The sequence below is a fragment of the Chrysochloris asiatica genome, unplaced genomic scaffold (genome assembly GCF_000296735.1).
Source record: "Chrysochloris asiatica unplaced genomic scaffold, ChrAsi1.0 scaffold00007, whole genome shotgun sequence".
In the NCBI taxonomy this organism is placed as follows: domain Eukaryota; kingdom Metazoa; phylum Chordata; class Mammalia; order Afrosoricida; family Chrysochloridae; genus Chrysochloris; species Chrysochloris asiatica.
The window spans coordinates 25,873,916-25,892,132 of NW_006408525.1; the positions used below are offsets into that span (position 1 = coordinate 25,873,916).

The window sequence follows — 18,217 nt, forward strand, 5'->3', positions numbered from 1 at the left end:
ACCCTTGGAAACCCTATACAGGGTTGCTATGGGTCGGAAACGACTCGATGGCACATAACAACAACAACAACTGTCAAGAATGGTTCTGAGCTACATTTATAAATTTTAGTTGGATTTCTGAATTAACTGAAAACAAAGTCTCATAATGCTTCTACCTATTTATTAACTTCCTCTCCTTGTTGTTGTGAAGTGCCATTGAGTCGGGTCCGACCCATAGTGACCCCGTATAGGGTTTCCGAGGAGCAGCTGGTGAGCTTGAACCGCTGACTTTGCAGTTCAAACGGCTTTGCAGTCTGGCGCATTTACCCACCACACCATACCAGGACTCCAACTTCCTCCCTTAAGAGTCTTTAATTCAGCAATTTAGGGACCCAATAAGAAAACAGTGATTTTAAAAAGCTGAGACAAAATTCTGTGACTTAAAAAAAATCTTTTCATGCATTCTGAGTATGATGAATACAAGATTTTTTTTTTTTTAACTGCTGAAAATGGCAAAAAACATAAATGCTTTTTACATATTGCAGCACTATTATTTTCTTGAGAAAATTCACAAACAAATCGTACTCAAAATAACTAATCAAGATACTCAAATGCTACTCGAAGTACATTCTTTTTGGTTTTCAATTCAGGAACGGAAATGAAAACACATTTACATAAAAGGTTTCTCATAATTTTCCCAGGAAGCATAAAACGCAATCCCACTTTTTCTATTTTATTTTTACCATCGGGATCTTCAGCAGGCTGAATGCTCATGTAAGGTTCTCCTTTCTCCATGCGAGACTGTCTCTGTCGACTTTCTTCCTCTAAAGCAGCTTCTGCTCGACTTTTTGCATTTATGTACGCAAGGTATGCGGGGGAATTATGATAGGCCTTCATAGACTCATTGTATTCTATCTGAAATTCAAATGTTGTTCAGTTTTTATAATTAACATTTTATAGCTTATCACATATACCTATATCATTTCATTTGACTATCCAATACGCTGATGAAAGCATGGCACTGTGAACATTATCTCTGTCTGACCAACCAGGAATCTGAAATGAAGTGACGTGACCAAGGCAGAGAAAGCCTCTGTCCAGTTGTAGCTTTCTGGTCAAATCTTACATTCATTTTATGAAAACCCAGCAATGCTAATGCACTTTACCATGTGCTCATCCCACAGCTGCACCCCGCCTACCTTCTCTGCTTCGTATTCGTTTAAATATTCCTGTTTTTCTTCATCAGTGAGATCTCGCCACATGCCACCAATAATCTTGCCAATCTCCCACAACTTTAGGTCAGGGTTGGAAGCCTTAACCTGGTCCCAGACCTTAAAAAGGGAGAAGTAGAACATTCAACACAGATGTCTCAAAATACAGATCGTTACAAGGACTTTATTAAGGGAACTATCAAACATAAAAGCAGGAAACATCCTGCTTCAACAATTGCTAATACCTGGCCAATCTGATTTCATCTCTACTCATGCAGGATGATTTTGAAACTGATCTTAGACAACGTGTTTATTCATACTACTTCAATTTAATAAGTCAAGACAACTCCAGTCACTATAGACATATGAGTTAATTCAATAACACATTCTCTATGAGTCTCTAAATGTTCACAAGAATTTAGCAGTGGCATATTTACAAATGAATCATGTTGTCAAATACATATGTAATACTAATGACCAAAATTATCTAACAGTCTAAATAGTGGCAAAAATATCCAAATGCTGTCTTTTAAACAATTGGCTATACATTTTTAAGAGTTAGAAAAGTGACAAAGTCCTAGGAAATTCTCCAAAAGACCTAATTTTATTGGCTATATAATACTCTGTCTTAAGGACTTTTTTTCACAATTAATTTACTAATTTTCCTGGTAGATTTTAGATTTGGAATTTTGAAGTCGATCTCTCTAGCCTGGGCAATTCTGTGTCCTTTCTCCTCTGAAGATGCACAGGTAATCTGAAAACACAGCAGTCTTCACTGCTTTCTGGGTACCAGTTGCCTACCTTTCTGCTGTACCTCATGTAGGGCATCAGCGGCTTATCTGGTGGCTTTGGGGGTTTTGGAATCGTAATACCAGAGGATGCCTACAAAAGAGTTAAATACAGTCATTATTGAATTGCAACAATTCATCAGCCAAATGAAAAGAGAGTTCCTTAAAAATCTCTAATGCGCCTTTCTTCTACTCGTCCATGGATATAAGATTCTTATATTTCCTCCACTGAAAATAGCTATCAATGAAAATTTAGAAATGTTCACATCAAAAGAAAATGACTGTAAGCACATAATTTTTAAATGTTTTATGCAGCAGTTTATTGCCACTGCTTTGACAACCTGGCTGTAAGAACAAATAAAACATTACATAATAATCCATACATTGAAAATATATGGTTATACATCAAATGTCTCACATTTAGAACATTTCCTGAAACCCTTTGTTTGGACTGAATTTACTACCACACATACAGTCAACACTTGATTATCTGTATGACAGTGGGCTCAGGCAGCAACAGTGGGGAGGCTGGTGCAGGAGCGGGCAGTGCTCAGCCTGCTGTAAGCGGGGTCGCTAGGACTTGGAACTGCCTGACAGCATCCACCACACTCATGCTGTCTACAGGGCGTTCTGGATCCTTACATCAGACTCTAGCAACGTGTCCATACACAAACAACACTAACCTACCTCCTAGGTTCAAAAATAAAACCAAACTAATTCAATCCTTTGCCAAGACGAGAGGTTTCATTTCTTTTCAACTTTCTGTCCATATCTAGTGGTTTTCTTATAAAGGGGACCAGGAAGTTAGGAACTTTTAGTTTTGTCTTAAGACCCAATTGCAGTGCGGAAGTAAACAAGGTTACCAGGAATACAGAACTGACAGATATGGGGCCTGATTAAGACTGTTTAGGTCTTAAAAAGCCCAATTCCAATAATTTTTTTGGTATTGTGAAGAATATAGGAGAAGAACTAAAAATGGGATATGTGCAGGAAAAGGGAGACAGAAAGAAGAAAAGGAAGGAGAGGTGACACTAAGAGACACTTCTTTAAAAGAGTAAAGAAAAAAAGTATACGAGAAAACAAAAGAGGAAGAAGACAAAGATGAGAGAGTGTTTAATTTCTACAGGTTAATATCTAGACAAGGGGATTCCCAGGCAGTTTCTGGCAGGTACTCATAACTCCAAGTCAAGAGTATCTACTTCTGAATGTCTCAGTCTCCCCTTAACACAGTCATCAGAGAAACCCAATATTCTGTCCAACCGACAGAAAGCTACTTTCTGGTTTCACGGAATCATCCGTGCAAGATTTACAGACGATACCAAACAAAAGGAAGTACACCCAACCCAAACAAAACCAATAGCAGTGCATAACAGGGGTCACTTTAAAATACATGAACTGCATTTGATTAAAGACGCAGAATATGAAAAATCATGACTGAATCACATTAATTTCCCTCAAATTTTCAGGAGCTCCCTGGTATTGATTCTATCTGCCAGACTGGGGAGAAGCAGTGCTGACTTCACTCCATCAACAGAGAGATTGGCAAACCATTAAGAAAACCAAAGTGGCACTTTGTTCTCTTGCCCTTCTATTGTGATGTGGCAAAACCCCATTGCACTCCTCCATTCTGGGCTGGGACCTCAAGTATGATCTCATTTTCATCCAAGGGTTGTTTGTGCCCCTTTCCACGTGGTCAAGTGATGCTGTCTCTTCCTACTAGGTTTCCCATCTTCCCCATTCCCTTTCAACAACTTTGCGTCTTCATACATGAAGTTCTCAAAAAGCATTCCAACTTTGAAGCACCATTTCCTCTCCCTCAGTTCTCTCATGTACTCTTAGCATATCTCATTGTGGTACCACTGAAGACAGACCCTGTGTTTAGTGTACCACATGGAAGGAAACTATCACCAATGATGGTAAGAGGAGACAGTAAGGAGAGATCTGTATCCAAATCTCTCAGAGTTCTTTCAAAGGGCAGGGAAATTCTCTTGAAGCCAACTTTCTGTCAAGGACTAAACACAAAAAACCCAGCAACTTATAATTGGCATAAAACTTCAGGATTTCATGATGGGGGTTTACAAGTAAATGCAGAGTTATGTCAATAGCTGAAGATGTTAGATCACTGTTAATTTTTTTTTTTTAAGTTGGTGTTGTAAGTGTCATCGTCAGGAATTTTGAAAGTCTGTTTTCATTTCGTATGAGTTAGACTACTTTAAAACCCAAAGTAATACTTGCTGAGATATTTTTCTGAGAAGTGCATATTTTAACAGTAGTAGATTTATTTCCTCCTCTTTTCTCCCCAAGGAAGGGACACAAATCATCTACATACTGAGCTCATGGCTTTACAATATCTCTCAGCCATGTAATAAAAAGACAACAAACAACATCAAAAACCCCAAACAGTATCAACAAATCCCAGCTGGTTTTTGGTATACTCAAGGTTCAGGTAATTAAAAACAGATTTGTTTATCTTCTCAGCCATCTTTCTACAATGTACATATACATTTACCTACCCTGTATTTCTAAAAAGTGCTGTGATTCCCAGGTTTGAGGTGTGGAACACTGTTAGCCCTTTTCTGACTGGCTCAGGGTTCCTTGACTTTAGGTGCACATTTCCTTTCTTGTTGTCGTTAAGTGCCATCGAGTCGGTTCCAACCCATAGTGACCCTGTACAGGGTTTCCGAGGGTGTAAATCTTTACGGGAGTAGAAAGCCTCATCTTTCTCCCGCGGAGCGGCTGGTAGTTTCGAACCGCTGACCTTAAGGTTCACAGCCTGATTCGTAACCACTACGCTACCAGAGCTCCTTCCTTTCTTAGCGGTCCTTATTCTTTTCCTTCTCAGTGTGAATGCCATCAGGAAACCAGGCCCGAACAGCAACTTCACTCTTTCCACTTTTCTGCTTCCAATTTGTATGAAGTGGGGAAAACAAATGATTATACTTGTCTAAACTATACTTACATAAGGGCAAGGTTCTAGGAATCTATTATGAACAAAGTCCACAGATTTTGTGAAGTTTATCTTGCCTTTGCATTTTTTTGTTCTCTTTCTAATTCTCAGCTTAAAAAAAAAAATTTTCCCCTCAAGATGAATTGTCACTCAAGTGTAGAAAAACTTGCTTCTTTTTTTGAGACAGATTTTTGTCTCAATCTGTTTTCACATCTTGTACTAAAGAGAAAAATCATCAGCTTGGATGAAAAACTGATTAGAACTGAATTTCAACTCACAGTTCCAAAAGGTTTCCACATGCTTCATAAAGTGTTTTGTGTCTAAAAACTATCCAACTGTATTAGAGCCATCAGAGAAATCCAATATTCTGTGCAACCAACAGAAAACTACTTCACAGGGTTTCCACAGAATGATCCCTGCAAGATTTACTGACAATACCAAACTGAAGGAAAACCCAAGCCAAAATAAAATCAACAGCAGTGCATAATAGGAGTCACCTTAAAATACCTTTATAGTAGTTAAAATTAGATCTAAAAATGGAGTCCTGTTATACACAGGGTCACTATGAGCTGGAACAACTATTTTGTCCTCCAAATTCAATACATAAAAAGGGTGCTATGTTGTTGTTGGTAAGTGCCTTTGAGTCGGTTTCAACTCATAGTGACCCGGTATACAGCTTCTCAGGACCAGCTGGTGGGTTTGAACCGACAACCTTGTGGTTAGCAGTCTTATCCTTATCCTACAGTGCAACACCAAAGGAGGTGGTTGTTAAGTACCATCAAGTTGGTTTTGATTCATAGCAATCCTGTTTAGGGTTTCCGAAGCTTTAAAAAAAGCCTTAGCAGGAGGAGAAACCCTCATTTTTCTTCTGCAGAGCTGCTGATGGGCTTGACCTGCTCGCTGACCTCGTGGTTTGCAGTCCAGCGATTATCCTATGAAGTCACTGTACTCCCCACACCAAAGATAGACTAACTATGTTTTTTAAGAGACGGATCCAATGACCTAGGTAGGAGGGAGGGCACTGAAATATACTGTAAAACTTAAAGAGCTACAATTAACATGGGCTAAAAAGCTCCATATTTTTAGGCCCTACATCTTCTAAGCTTAAATAGCAGTCTGATTATACTTACTTGTGGTGTTGAGAGAATAATGACACAAAGAAACCTACAAAGAGCCAGAACACCAACATTTCTACTCCCAACACCTTCCTCGTCTACTGAGAAGCTAGTGCCCATTCAAGATGCTGGGCTCTAGAGTCTCCAAGAAGAAACCGAGAGAAAACGGAATAGTACAAGACCAAGATAGCGGTGCATGTCCCTTTTCCTTTATCAACAGAAATGCCCCGGATATAGCCAAGGCTATAAAGCCACCATTTCCCATCTACTAACATAGATAATCACGAGCTGACTGTATAGAGCTATTCAATTTCATCATTCTTTTGTTTACTGTCCATGAATAATTTTTAGCATTAACATAATGATCCAGTACAGATTCTGCTCCTTGTTTAAATTAAAATGTTTGGTATCACTTGATAACCTTGCCACCCATTACACTTATGAAACAAACACATTTAGGCCAGGGAAGAACATGTACGTAAAAATTGTATGCATTCTGAAATGCATGCATACATATGCTGTCAGAATTCTTTTACAATACCATGAAATATGCATGGCACATAAAACTTGATATGCTTATGAAGTACAAATTATGCAGAAACAATGAACAATTTAGACAAACAAAACCTATCAAGCTAAGCAATATGCTTACCAAGATAGACAGAGAGTTTGATAGTTACACACTTTCTGCAGTAGTATGACTACAGGGTGAGAGGGCTGTTCTGAAGTTACATCTACTAAAGGCACTGCTTATCCATGAATACAGCAAATAGGAACCAGATATTAAAACGTTTACAGCCATTGTGGGTTGTATACATTCTCACTAGTACCTTGTCCCAATGCATGTAGGTATTTTGCTTTGGGAATTATTTTGATCTATTTACTTTTGGTAAATCCTTAATTTTTTTTTTTTTTACATTTATAAGCAAAGCTCTTGTTTCTTTGATATCTAAACTTCCTTGAATGAAGTTTAAGGTATTTCTAAAATAAAATGTTTGGAAGTGTTTCATTCAATTTTGATACCTTAGGTTGACATGCATGAAGTTTTAGAATTCTATACCTTATCCCATGGATTAGAAATGTACTTCTACTTGTACATATCTACTCCAGTATTTCAAATGGATTTCAGTCTAAAATGTTAACAAAAATCTTTTTATTTTTCAGTAGAAATTAATTTCAAAAGATCAACTAATAAAACCAAACAATAAATAATTATGTGTAGCAGTTTACATTGAAGTATCTGGTAGGCCAGACAAAAGCTCTCGAGCCCTGAAAGAGCCAGCTCTGTAAACTCAGCGTATAGTAAGGAATCGAACTCTTTAACTTAGTGTCAATTACCTTAGGTACACAAGATACTTTTAATGTCAAAGGGGTATTAAAAAAGGAAATTCTAGCTTTGTCTACACACAGAATAAGTATTATGTGCCCAAGACTTTATTTCTAATGACCACCAAACAGAACGGATTTTCTTTTGTTCTACATATGTATCCAGGTCACACATATTTTCTTTTCCATGTAAGATTACACAACAAATTTTAAAATAGCTGAGAAGCCAGATTAAAATTTAATGGCTGTGTACATGATTCCAAACAACCTAACTTTGAAGCCATTTCTAGCCAATTCCAGTTGTTTTGCCGGATGCCGTAATAGTTGATTCTCCTACCGTGACCCGGCTGTTGGTGCCCGGGTTCCCTCCCAGCCTGTAGTTGTTGTAGGCGAGATGACTGTATGGATTGTATCCCACAAACCCTGGTGTGCTGGGCATTTGCTGATGGAAACAAATGAGACAAAAACACGAATGAGAAATGAGCTCAAACGAGGAAAACACAGAAATGAAAAATGATCTGCATATGGCATGCAAAAGCAACCTGAACTTAAACAAGCAATGAAGTGTTGTAATCGGTCTTTTTCTTCCACTGGAAACAATTACAATTTTCTTTCGTTGGGAAACCTGACTATAGGAGTGTTTGTGTGAACGTGTATGTATGTGACTTGCATTTGGGGATAATAATCACTGCAATGAAGTGTCTCAAACATTCAGGATTACTTTATGATTCATATAGCATGACACAAAGGGTTCAGCAATATATGACCGCTGAGATAGGAAGGCTTGAAATGTAATAAACTAGAAGTCTGAAACACTTTACATGCAAAACAACATGATTTATTTGACAGTTATGTATGTAGATGCCACCAACGTATTCACCTACTAAAAACAAATAAAAAACAAGAAATGGATCTGTTTTTAAGACAGTTTTATATCATTTTATATAATATGAGAAATGAGAAGAGACTCAAATCAGGAAGCCAGACGTTGCCAATAGAAAAGAACATACGTTGGATTCAATGAATGTCACATGATTTCCAAACAAAGATGTGTAAGAAATGCATGGATTTCATTCTGGGGTACTGTCTGATCTTTTTAACCCATCATTATTTTATAGGCTTTTGTCTTCCATGTCTTCTTTGATCCATCTTCCACAGGTCAATCATGAACATTTTCTGGATTTTAATCTGAAATGTGAACTATTTCTTGAGTTGACAGACTTGAACTTTCCTTTTCCATCTAGTTTCCTGATAGCCTTTCAAAACACAACTCCTCACTGCAGCAACAGAGTTCTTGTTTTTTGTGAATTAAGTACTGATGTGAACACAAATGGGCTCTCGTATAGCAGTGCCCTCATGGTTAATACAATGACATCCAATGTTCATGAGAATCAAGGCACAATGCATAGAAACAATGTAGCAAAGAAAGACCAAAAGTAGGGTATTTTACCTAAAGAAACGCAATCAAAGCAAGTGACAGTAATTTCATTTTAACATGCAATTAACAATAGCAGTACTGAATTGTACGTGATAATGACACATCCCAGCTAGGCTGTAGTGGTTACAAAATAAACACAACTTTCTAAAACATGCTATTGCACATATCCTTAGTGTCCGAAAGGCAGGCAGTCAAGCAGGTATTACATTCGATACTCTTCAGGAGGAAAGAGAACTACTGATCAATTTCTACTCTATACAGTTATGGAAGACGCAAATTAAGCAAATTTAAGTACGCAAAACACAGATGAAGTATCAAAGGCACAAAAGTAGTATATATTTCTTGGAGTAGTACATTTGAGTGGTGAAGGTGGTGGTGATGGTGGTGGTGGTAGAAGTAATGGGGAAAAAAAGGGAAGGAGAATAATGTATTTAATATTCATTCTGTTGGATGTTCTCATCCCTAGTCTTCTGTATTTTGTGTGTCAATGTGAAATTATAATGGTAAAGAAGTATGACTAAAGTAAGGTGAAAAAATCCAAGAAGTCTTAGGGGGACACTTGGTTTTTGAGTTATTTTAATCTCAGAAAGTCAAGTATGTCCTCAAGATAGCATACATTGACAAAGAAGCAGTATTTACATCAAAATGATACCTTCAAAGGTTGTTTAAATAATAAGAATCACTGTTCAACAACAAAAAAAGGGGAAACTAAAATACTACAATTATACCATTTCCAAAACTGAAATACAAGGTTAGCTCTCTGAGGTCAAGAAGCTCAACCGTTCAACTCCATCTGGAGAGCCACTAGCAGAGTGTCATGGAGATGATCATAAATGTTCTTTGACTTAAGAAAGAAAACAAACCAACCACCGGCCTTCTAAAATTTACTCGAAGAAACTTTAGAGACTGTATATAATATAAAATGGACAGAGAACATGTGATATAGTATCTCTTTAAAAAAGCATCTTATTAGGAAAAACAAGTTGCTGATAAACATAACTAACAGATACATCTGAGGGTTAGTAAATAAGAGCTGTTACCAAGGGAAGAAAATAAAACTACACAAGGACCTAAGTAGCAGTCAAAAGTAGACTCGCCTGAAATTTAGGTGATAGGGGATGTGGAGGGACGCTAACAGTTGTTAAAAAAACAAACAAACTGGTTTTGTAACATATGGCCAATGTTAAGTGTTTGTTTGAAAAACAACAACAACAAAAAAATTAAAGGAATCCATTTCAGCAGGTCTAAACAGTTACTGTTTATGTTTTGTGGATTGGGTAATTATTTTACATGCTGACCAAGGTGGGCCAAAACTTGCTTGGTGAGAAAAACAAGTTCACAACTATTATTCAGACAATTTAAAATATATCAATTCCCAAACTAAGAAAAAGTATTACAGAGTAGAGTAAAACTCAATAGCAGGATCTGACCCACAGATAATAAAATCCTTACTTGAACAGCTTGAAAAATAAAGATCTGCCATGAGTGTTGTTACAGAACTAGCTTTATTGCTTAACATGAAAATGATTATCTAGGCAAAAAAGGAGAAAAAATTGTAACCAGTTGAAGGTTAGGTTCATTTAAAAGAAAAGAAAAAAGCCAGGATGAGCATTCACTCAATAACAACTTGAAAGACTCTTCATGACAAAGATTATAGGAGAGAAGTGTTCAAATTGTCACTTATTTCCCATTTAAAAGAAGAAGAAAAAACTGCGCATGGGGGGGGGGTCAGCATTTCAGCAGTATGTTTCTTTCAATGTTGGGGTTGGTTCAAGATGCAAAGCATTATTTTATTTAGTAGGAAGTGCTGTTTTTTAGTTGACTTTTTCAGACTGTGTGTTGATTGAGTGACTGTCGCTGGAAGACATCTGGGTTTTTGTATCAAGGCCAGACTTGGCTATTACATTAACAAGAAAATGAAAACTTACTGTTGCAGGAGCTGGGGTGGGAGGTGGGGCATAAGATGGTCTTTCTGTTTGAAAGAAAATAAATAACTTCTTGTAAACAACTGAGATATAATACTATGCAACAAAACTACCAATGGTCCTGTTTTGAAGAAAAAAAAAATGAGAGTATTTTGGAATTCCCATTTGCTAGGGCATTAGCCTCTTATTAACATAGATTGATAAATATAAAAAGTGAAACTTACTTGACATTTTGGAAGATTTAAGTTCTCAGTTCCTTAAGAATGAATCTGAGACACTAAAATAAAACAAAACAAAAAACAACAAACAAACAAAAAGGAAAAAGAAAAAGAGAATCAAAACTCAGCACGCATTAGAGAATGGTTTCCTAAGAATAGGGTAATTTAACTGGTATTTCTAAGTAGAATGAACTCACATATCTTCAAGTAATCAAGCCTTTTATATTATTATTTTCACTACTTACTGTAGACCATTTGGCTGATCACAGAGTTGTAAGAAAATCACTGGGAATATTAAGTTATATAGTTTCTGGGTTTTTGGGGAGATTTTTTTTGGACACACTGAACCACTTTTTGTATGGCCATTTTGCCGATGCCATGTAAACACTTAGACTGATAAAAAGATGACAATATAATGTGATGTATTATCTGGGCCTACCCCAACAATCTACCAGATGCTGACAGAATCCTCATTGCCAGCTCTATCTCTGCTTCTATGGTTCCAACATCTATTCAAATAGCACAGCTTTTATTCCTGGAGGCCGTACAAAAGGTAATTGGTATGATAATGAACTCTAACATTCATATAGTGGTAAATAGCTTCATAACTGCTGGGAATACATTTTGACAATCTACCTGAGAAACTCTTCTTCATCCTTCAGAGTCCATTAAAAAATTTCCTCAATAGAACTTTCTTGAAGTTACGGGGCAGTATTATTATGCTTTCATCTATATATTCCTAGCTCATTTCACAAATTTATGGTGTGAAGTATAGTCGAGTCCGTTCCGACTCATAGCGACCATGTGTAGAGCTTCTGAGGAGCGGTTGGTAGGTTTGAACTGCCGACCTTGTGGTTAGCAGTCCAGTGGCCATCCTCTAGCACCACACTATTGTTTATTGTATCTTATTTTTTTTTCACACACCTATAATTAGATTGTGTGCTGCTTGGGAACAGGGATCATTAAATTTACTACTGTATCCCAGTATCTAGCCCAGTTCTTAATAAACTTTGTCCTCCTATTACCAGCTCACAACTTTACCATATTATGTGAGCTGGTTCCTTACATCCAAATAAATGACAAATAGTGGCGTACAAAGAGACAAAAAATTAATTTTTAGGGGGAAAAAAGGACACATTTTTATATCTACTGGTGCATTTTTCATCCAAACATTAAGTGAAACAAACATGACTTCTAAAGAGCTCTTTTGCATTCTGGAAGAAATCACTAGAGTACAGGAAATAAGAGGCCTGGTGTGGATACAAATGGATTATTGAATCCAGGGTCCATCCTGGCATGCTCTCTTTCCTTAAGCAGGCAGAAACCATGGACTCTGGTCCCCAGTTTCCTTCCTGCTCACCCTCAGGAGCATGTCAATATGCAGTAGGTTTTGCTGTGGCAAACCCTGTGGACAACTGCCGCCAGCTCCCTGCACATCACTTTATTGTTAAATACTTAGTGATTATCGATCCCCTGCTACAATGATAAATTCTAAGCCTTGTACATTTGTCCACCACTAGCTCCATTCCCTAAAGTGACAACTACAAGATATGCAATGCTATTGCTATTTCACAGATTGGGGGGGAAAAAAGTTTCGGGGAGTTGAGTTAACTGGTCAAAAGCCACACAGCCAATGAGTACTAGAGATGAGTTTTAACTCAGGCCAAGCTGTTGCAGAGCACACGCTCTTCTCTCAAAGCCACACGGTGAATTACCACGTCACAGCAAGGACCGAAGGGACGCACATTCGGGGGGGGGGGGGGTGAGGGCCAGGGACATGGCTCGCCCCGAGGAATTCCTGTGAGGTCTTTCCTTTGTCGGGGAGAATGCACTAAACTGAAAGGGGTATGCATAGGTGCTTTGATCAATTCTGGAGGGTTACTGAATGGGGCACATCTTCAGGCTGTGGAGAGACCAGATGGGACTGCCAATCCGCACACCGATAGGCCTCAAAGAGGTCGGCAACCGGTTCTCAGATCTGATTCCGCTGCCAAACCTAAACCCCAGTAACCACCAGGAACTCGGGGTCCAGTCAAGCAGGGACAACACCACTTGCTACCCTCCCAACTCGGTAGGGCCCATCCAAAACACTCACCCGCGGGCAAATAGAGCGCCCGCAACTCCAGCTTCGCTTCCCTTTGTCCCACACACGCCCCGCCCCTCGCGCCCCAAGCGTCCGTACTCGCACTTTCGACACTACTTCTTAATTTATTTATCGGCGCCACTCACTTTTCTTTAGAGAAATACAACTTCCTTCGAGGGCTCGGTGGTGTTTAGTATAAATTGGAATTTTTTAAAGGTCCCATAGTTCCTTAAACTCCTCGACTTTGAGTACTTTCCCAGGCAGGCGCTGATTCGTCACAGCGAAAAGGGCGGAGGCGGTCCTCCGAGAGGTAGACCCGGATATCGCTACTGGGAGGAATCGAAGATGCTGCTGCGCCGGATGACGGAGCGCGCGGGGCGGTGCCAGCCTGACGGAGAAGGGCTAAGGAGCGTGGCGTGGCTTCCCCCGCGGAGACAGAAGAGGGCGGGAATTGCGACTGGGTGTATGCGTCTCGGAACCAGTAGCGTCACGGAAGGGGCGAGGATGGGAGGAGCCCCGTGGCGGAAGACAGCACCAGATGACGCGGTCACAGGGATTGACACCAAAATGAGCGTCTATAAAATTTTTCTGCCATATTTCAAATCAAATCTATTTTTTAAAAATAAAAATGACCCTGTACTTAGTTATAACATCAAAAACATTTTTCAAACCAACATTTGCATGTATGGTGGTGGTGATGGTGGTTGCATGTATGTTGTTGTTATGTGCCGTGGAGTCGGTTCCGATAGCGTAGTGGTTACAAATCGGGCTGCGAACCTCAGGGACAGCAGTTTGAAACTACCAGCTGTTCTGCGGGAGAAAGATGAGGCTTTCTGCTCCCATAAAGATTTACAGCCTCGGAAACCCTGTACAGGGTCGCTGAGTCGGAACCGACTCCACGGCACATAACAACAACATGCTACCAGAGCTCCTTGGTTGCATGTATATAGCCCACTAAAGGCAAGGTTATTATTATTATTTTAAGCGCTCCTGGTGTGGCGCTGTAGGATAAACCCTCCTTGAAAATCCTATACAGTGTCGCTATATGTCGAAATTGACTCGTTAGTACTTATCAACAACATACCTATAAGGCTAAAACTTTATGTACATTTAAAAGACCTCTTCAAAGTATTCAAGAGCAGTTTGAGGACTAAGGTGCAGGTGCCCTTGACTCAGTGATGGTATTTATAATGGCCTCATATGTAAGAAGATAGTAGAAGAATTGATGCCTTTGAGTTGTGGTGTTTGGAGGAGAATACTAAAAGTGCCATGGACTGCCAAAAGAACCAATAGATCTGTTTTGGAAGAAGTGCAACCAGAGTGCTCCTTGGAGGCCAAAATGGCTAGGCTTCGTCTCTCATACTTTGGACACATTGTCCGGAGAGAACAGTCGCTGGAGAAGGATGTCATGCTGGGTAAGATGGAGGGTCAGAGAAAAAGAGGAAGACCTCCAACGAGATGGATCAGCCAGGTGACATCATTGATGGCGTCAAGTGTGGCAGCGGTAGTGAGCTTGGCCCAGGATCGGACATTGTTTCGTTCCGACTCGATGGCACCTGACAACAACAACATATGCAAGTGAAAGTTGGACAATGAATAAGGAACACTTTAGAAGAATTGATTTATTTGAATTAAGGTGTTGGAGGAGAATATTAGAAGTATCGTGGAGTGCCAGCTGTTGTTGAGTGCCTTTGATTTGGTTCAGACTCATAAATAAATCTGTGTTGGAAGAAGTACAGCCAGAATGCTCCTTAGAAGCTAGGAGGGTGAGACTTTATTGCTCATCCTTAGGACATGTTAACAGTAGGGACCTCCCTGGAGAAGGACATCATGCTTGGTAAAATGGAAGGTCAGCAAAAAAGAGAGGAAGACCCCACAGACCCTGCAATGAGATGGTGCAGGATCCGGTAGTGTTTCATTCTGTTGTTAAAGAAATGGTTGCTGACTCAATAGCACTGAACAGTGACAAAGAGTTCTGGCGGTGCTGTAAGGTAAGTATTGGACCGCTAACTGCATGGTCAGCGATTCAAACCCTTGAGCTGTTCCTCAGAAACCCTATGTTGTTGTTATGTGCCGTGGAGTCGGTTCCGACTCATAGCGACCCTGTATAGGGTTTCCGAGGCTGTAATCTTTACGGGAGCAGAAAGCCTCATCTTTCTCTCGCGGAACAGCTGGTAGTTTCAAACTCCTCACCTGCAGTTCGCAGCACGATTCGTAACCACTACGCTACCAGAGCTCCTAGAAACCCTATACAGGGTCACTATGAGTGGGATCCGACTGGACCATACACAACAACAACACATGAGCCTGATCAAAACTCTTACTATTACTTAATTAAAATGAGACTTCAAATCACTTTGTTTCATCTACACATGCTATTGTTTTCCTAGCTGCTGGTGTTTTTATAGTGACTGATTTTGTCACGTTTTCTGGTGTTTCAGTGACAATGAGGAGCCCTGGTAGCACCAGGCTGCTAACTGAAAGTCAGAGGTTCGGATCCACTAACTAATTCACAGGAGAACAATGTGGCAGTCTATTATGTAAAGATGTACAAGCTTGGAAACCCTATGGATGTTCTGCTAAGGTCCTATAAGGTTGCTAGGAGTCAAGATTTAACTTCATGGCAATGAGTTTGTTTTTGTTGGTTAGTTACAATATTGTGGTAAGTAGTATTTGTGAACTTATACCAATAACTTTTTTTGAGAATGAAGTAATAATTAAGGGAAAAGAAAGAGAAAAATAAAAAAAGACTTCTGTTCAGTTACTAATACTGTAATTCAATGTAGAATAAAGTTACAAAATAATTTTCTTGTTGTTGTTATGTGCCGTGGAGTTGGTTCTGACTCACAATGATCCTGTACAGAGTTTCTGAGGCTGTAAATCTTTACGGGAGCAGAAAGCCTCATCTTTCTCCTGCAGAACAGCTGGTGGTTTCGAACTGCTGACCTTGTGGTTCACAGCCAGATTTGTAACCACTACGCTACCAGAGCTCCTTTTCTTGTTAGTGTTCATGTAATCTGAGAAATATTACATTTAAGCAGTTTACAACTACACATATCACAAGTTAGTCTGTGGTTGAAATTGACAATCAACATTACTAAAGATTCTATAGGGTCTGGTATGGGAGGAGGTCCATGGAGGGATGACACCCTGAGTTATTGCCCTGGGTCCCACTAACTGTGATGATGTCCCTAGCTGAACCACCCTCTCTGCCTCAAGGTAGGGATCACTCTGTGGCTCTTTCTCTTACTCTTTGAATTAGAGTATAAATTTAAGCAAACCAAGCATGGGTAGGGTTTCTGAGGAATGGCTGGTAGGTTTGAACCGCTGACTTTGTGGTTAGCAGTCTAGTGTTTATCCTCCAGAATCACACAGAACCCCAATTTCTGGTCTATTAGCCTTGGAGAAAAGCAATACCTCTCATATCTACAGAGTTTTTGCAATTTTTTTCAAGTGCTTTCATGGTGTAATTGCTAGTTTTCCTAGACAAGATGCATGGGTTCAGAATTCAGTTCAAATGGCTCTTTGTGACAGCCTCCTGGACTCCCTTTCTTCCCCAACAATCTTTCCTCTGTACTCCCATGCACTTTGATAATATGTTTATTGTTGTCCTGAGTTGTATTTATCAATTCCCATGCATTGTGAGGGACTTGAAAGCAAAAATGTAATCGATCGTCATTGTGTTATCAGTGCACTACAGCTTGGTCCATTATTAGATGCATAATAAATATGTATTGAAGCAGAATTCAGAATTCATCCAAAATTTCCCCTACTAAATCATAGTTATGAGTAAGTAGTTTACCGTGTAGAGTGAGTGGCCCCTTCCTTGTATATACCTGTCTGATGTAGACCGCTGTGGAGGAGGGAAGAGACGGCATCCCTAACTTATAATCGCTATGCTGAGAACTAAATGAAAACAGTGTTGACATTTAGAATGAATTTTTGGGCTGTCTTGGGTATGACAGCAGGGTCTGTGGCATCTTCAGGAAAAGGCAAAGCCAATGTTTTTATATTTGTGAATCGAGATTAATGAAACTGAAGAGCATATTGAAAGAGAAGATTAAAGGAAAGATCACCCAAAGATAACAAGCAGCCTGAATGGTGCTTAAAATAGTGTACATGAAATTACTTTTTAATATAAAAGCATCAGAGATATGTGAAAAATTAAGGTGCAATACAGGAAGGCCTCATCGGGGATCCCCATGCCTCTTTGTCTTTTGTCCAGCAACTCCAGCATGGTTCTCCACTGCCTTTAGGGCTCTGGTTGGGGACTAGGCAAGTGTGTGCTGCGGCACATGGTCTATCATGTCATCTCTAGGAAGACCTCTGGAGAAAAGCTGCAGCTGTAGGATGTTAGGAAAAATCACACTGTAATTGGAGAGTTATGGCACAGAAATGCTTTCTCATTTCCTTCTAGTCTTTATTCAAATGCCAACTGCTCAAAATTGCAACTTGTAGAGCAAAGTTGGAGGATTCTCTTATTTTCTGATTTCAAAACTTACTACAAAATTATAGTAATCAAAATGGTTTGGTACTTACTGGCTGAAGGATAGATATACTTGTGTAGACAAATGAAATCAAATTCAAAGACTAGAAATAAACTCATCCATCCATGGCCATCTGATTTCTGAGAGTGCCAAATCCATTACTTAATGGAAAAAGAATCGTCTCTTCAACAAAAGGGTTCCCACATGCAAAAGAATGGAGGTGGGCCCTACTTCATACCATATACCAAAATTAACTCAAAAGGAGATCGATGACCAAAGTATAAGAGCTAAAACCATAGAACTCTTTGAAAAAATAGGGGTAAATCTTCAAGACCTTGTATTCGGCAGCAAATTCTTAGTGATGTCACCAAAAGCATGAGTAATAAAAAAGCTAAACTAGAAATATGGATAAATTGGACTTCATCAAAATAAAAACAACTTTTGTGCATCAAAAGACGTAAAGTGAAAAGACAAGCTACAGAATAGGAAAAAGTTTGGCAATCATATATCTGATAAGGGTTTAATATCCAGAACATACAAAGGCACTGTTGTTGTTAAGTGCTGTCAAGTTGGTTCCATCTCACAGAGATCCTGTATAGGGATTCCGAGGGGTGCCTGGTGGATTTGAGCCATCTTGCCTTATGATGTTGTTGTTATGTGCCATCGAGTCGGTTCCCACCCATAGCGACCCTGTATAGGG

The 18,217-nt window shown here is 39.3% G+C and overlaps 1 protein-coding gene across 3 annotated transcripts in view; it reads right to left on the reverse strand.

Moving 5' to 3' along the window:
• The window catches only part of SMARCE1 (SWI/SNF related, matrix associated, actin dependent regulator of chromatin, subfamily e, member 1), a 24,063-nt gene extending 10,947 nt beyond the window's left edge, over positions 1 to 13,116 (reverse strand). The window contains exons 1-7 of one of the 3 annotated variants that reach the window (XM_006832593.1): positions 13,043 to 13,116; positions 10,954 to 11,006; positions 10,733 to 10,776; positions 7,704 to 7,808; positions 1,992 to 2,072; positions 1,179 to 1,310; positions 723 to 894 (exon numbers count right to left, since the gene is read on the reverse strand). In XM_006832593.1, the coding sequence (XP_006832656.1) occupies positions 723 to 894; positions 1,179 to 1,310; positions 1,992 to 2,072; positions 7,704 to 7,808; positions 10,733 to 10,776; positions 10,954 to 10,960 (541 nt within the window). In that variant the 5' untranslated portion in view covers positions 10,961 to 11,006; positions 13,043 to 13,116. The remainder of the gene's footprint in view (positions 1 to 722; positions 895 to 1,178; positions 1,311 to 1,991; positions 2,073 to 7,703; positions 7,809 to 10,732; positions 10,777 to 10,953; positions 11,007 to 13,042) is intronic. The other 2 variants (XM_006832594.1, XM_006832595.1) reach the window with 2 other exon arrangements.
• Positions 13,117 to 18,217: the final 5,101 nt, after the last annotated feature.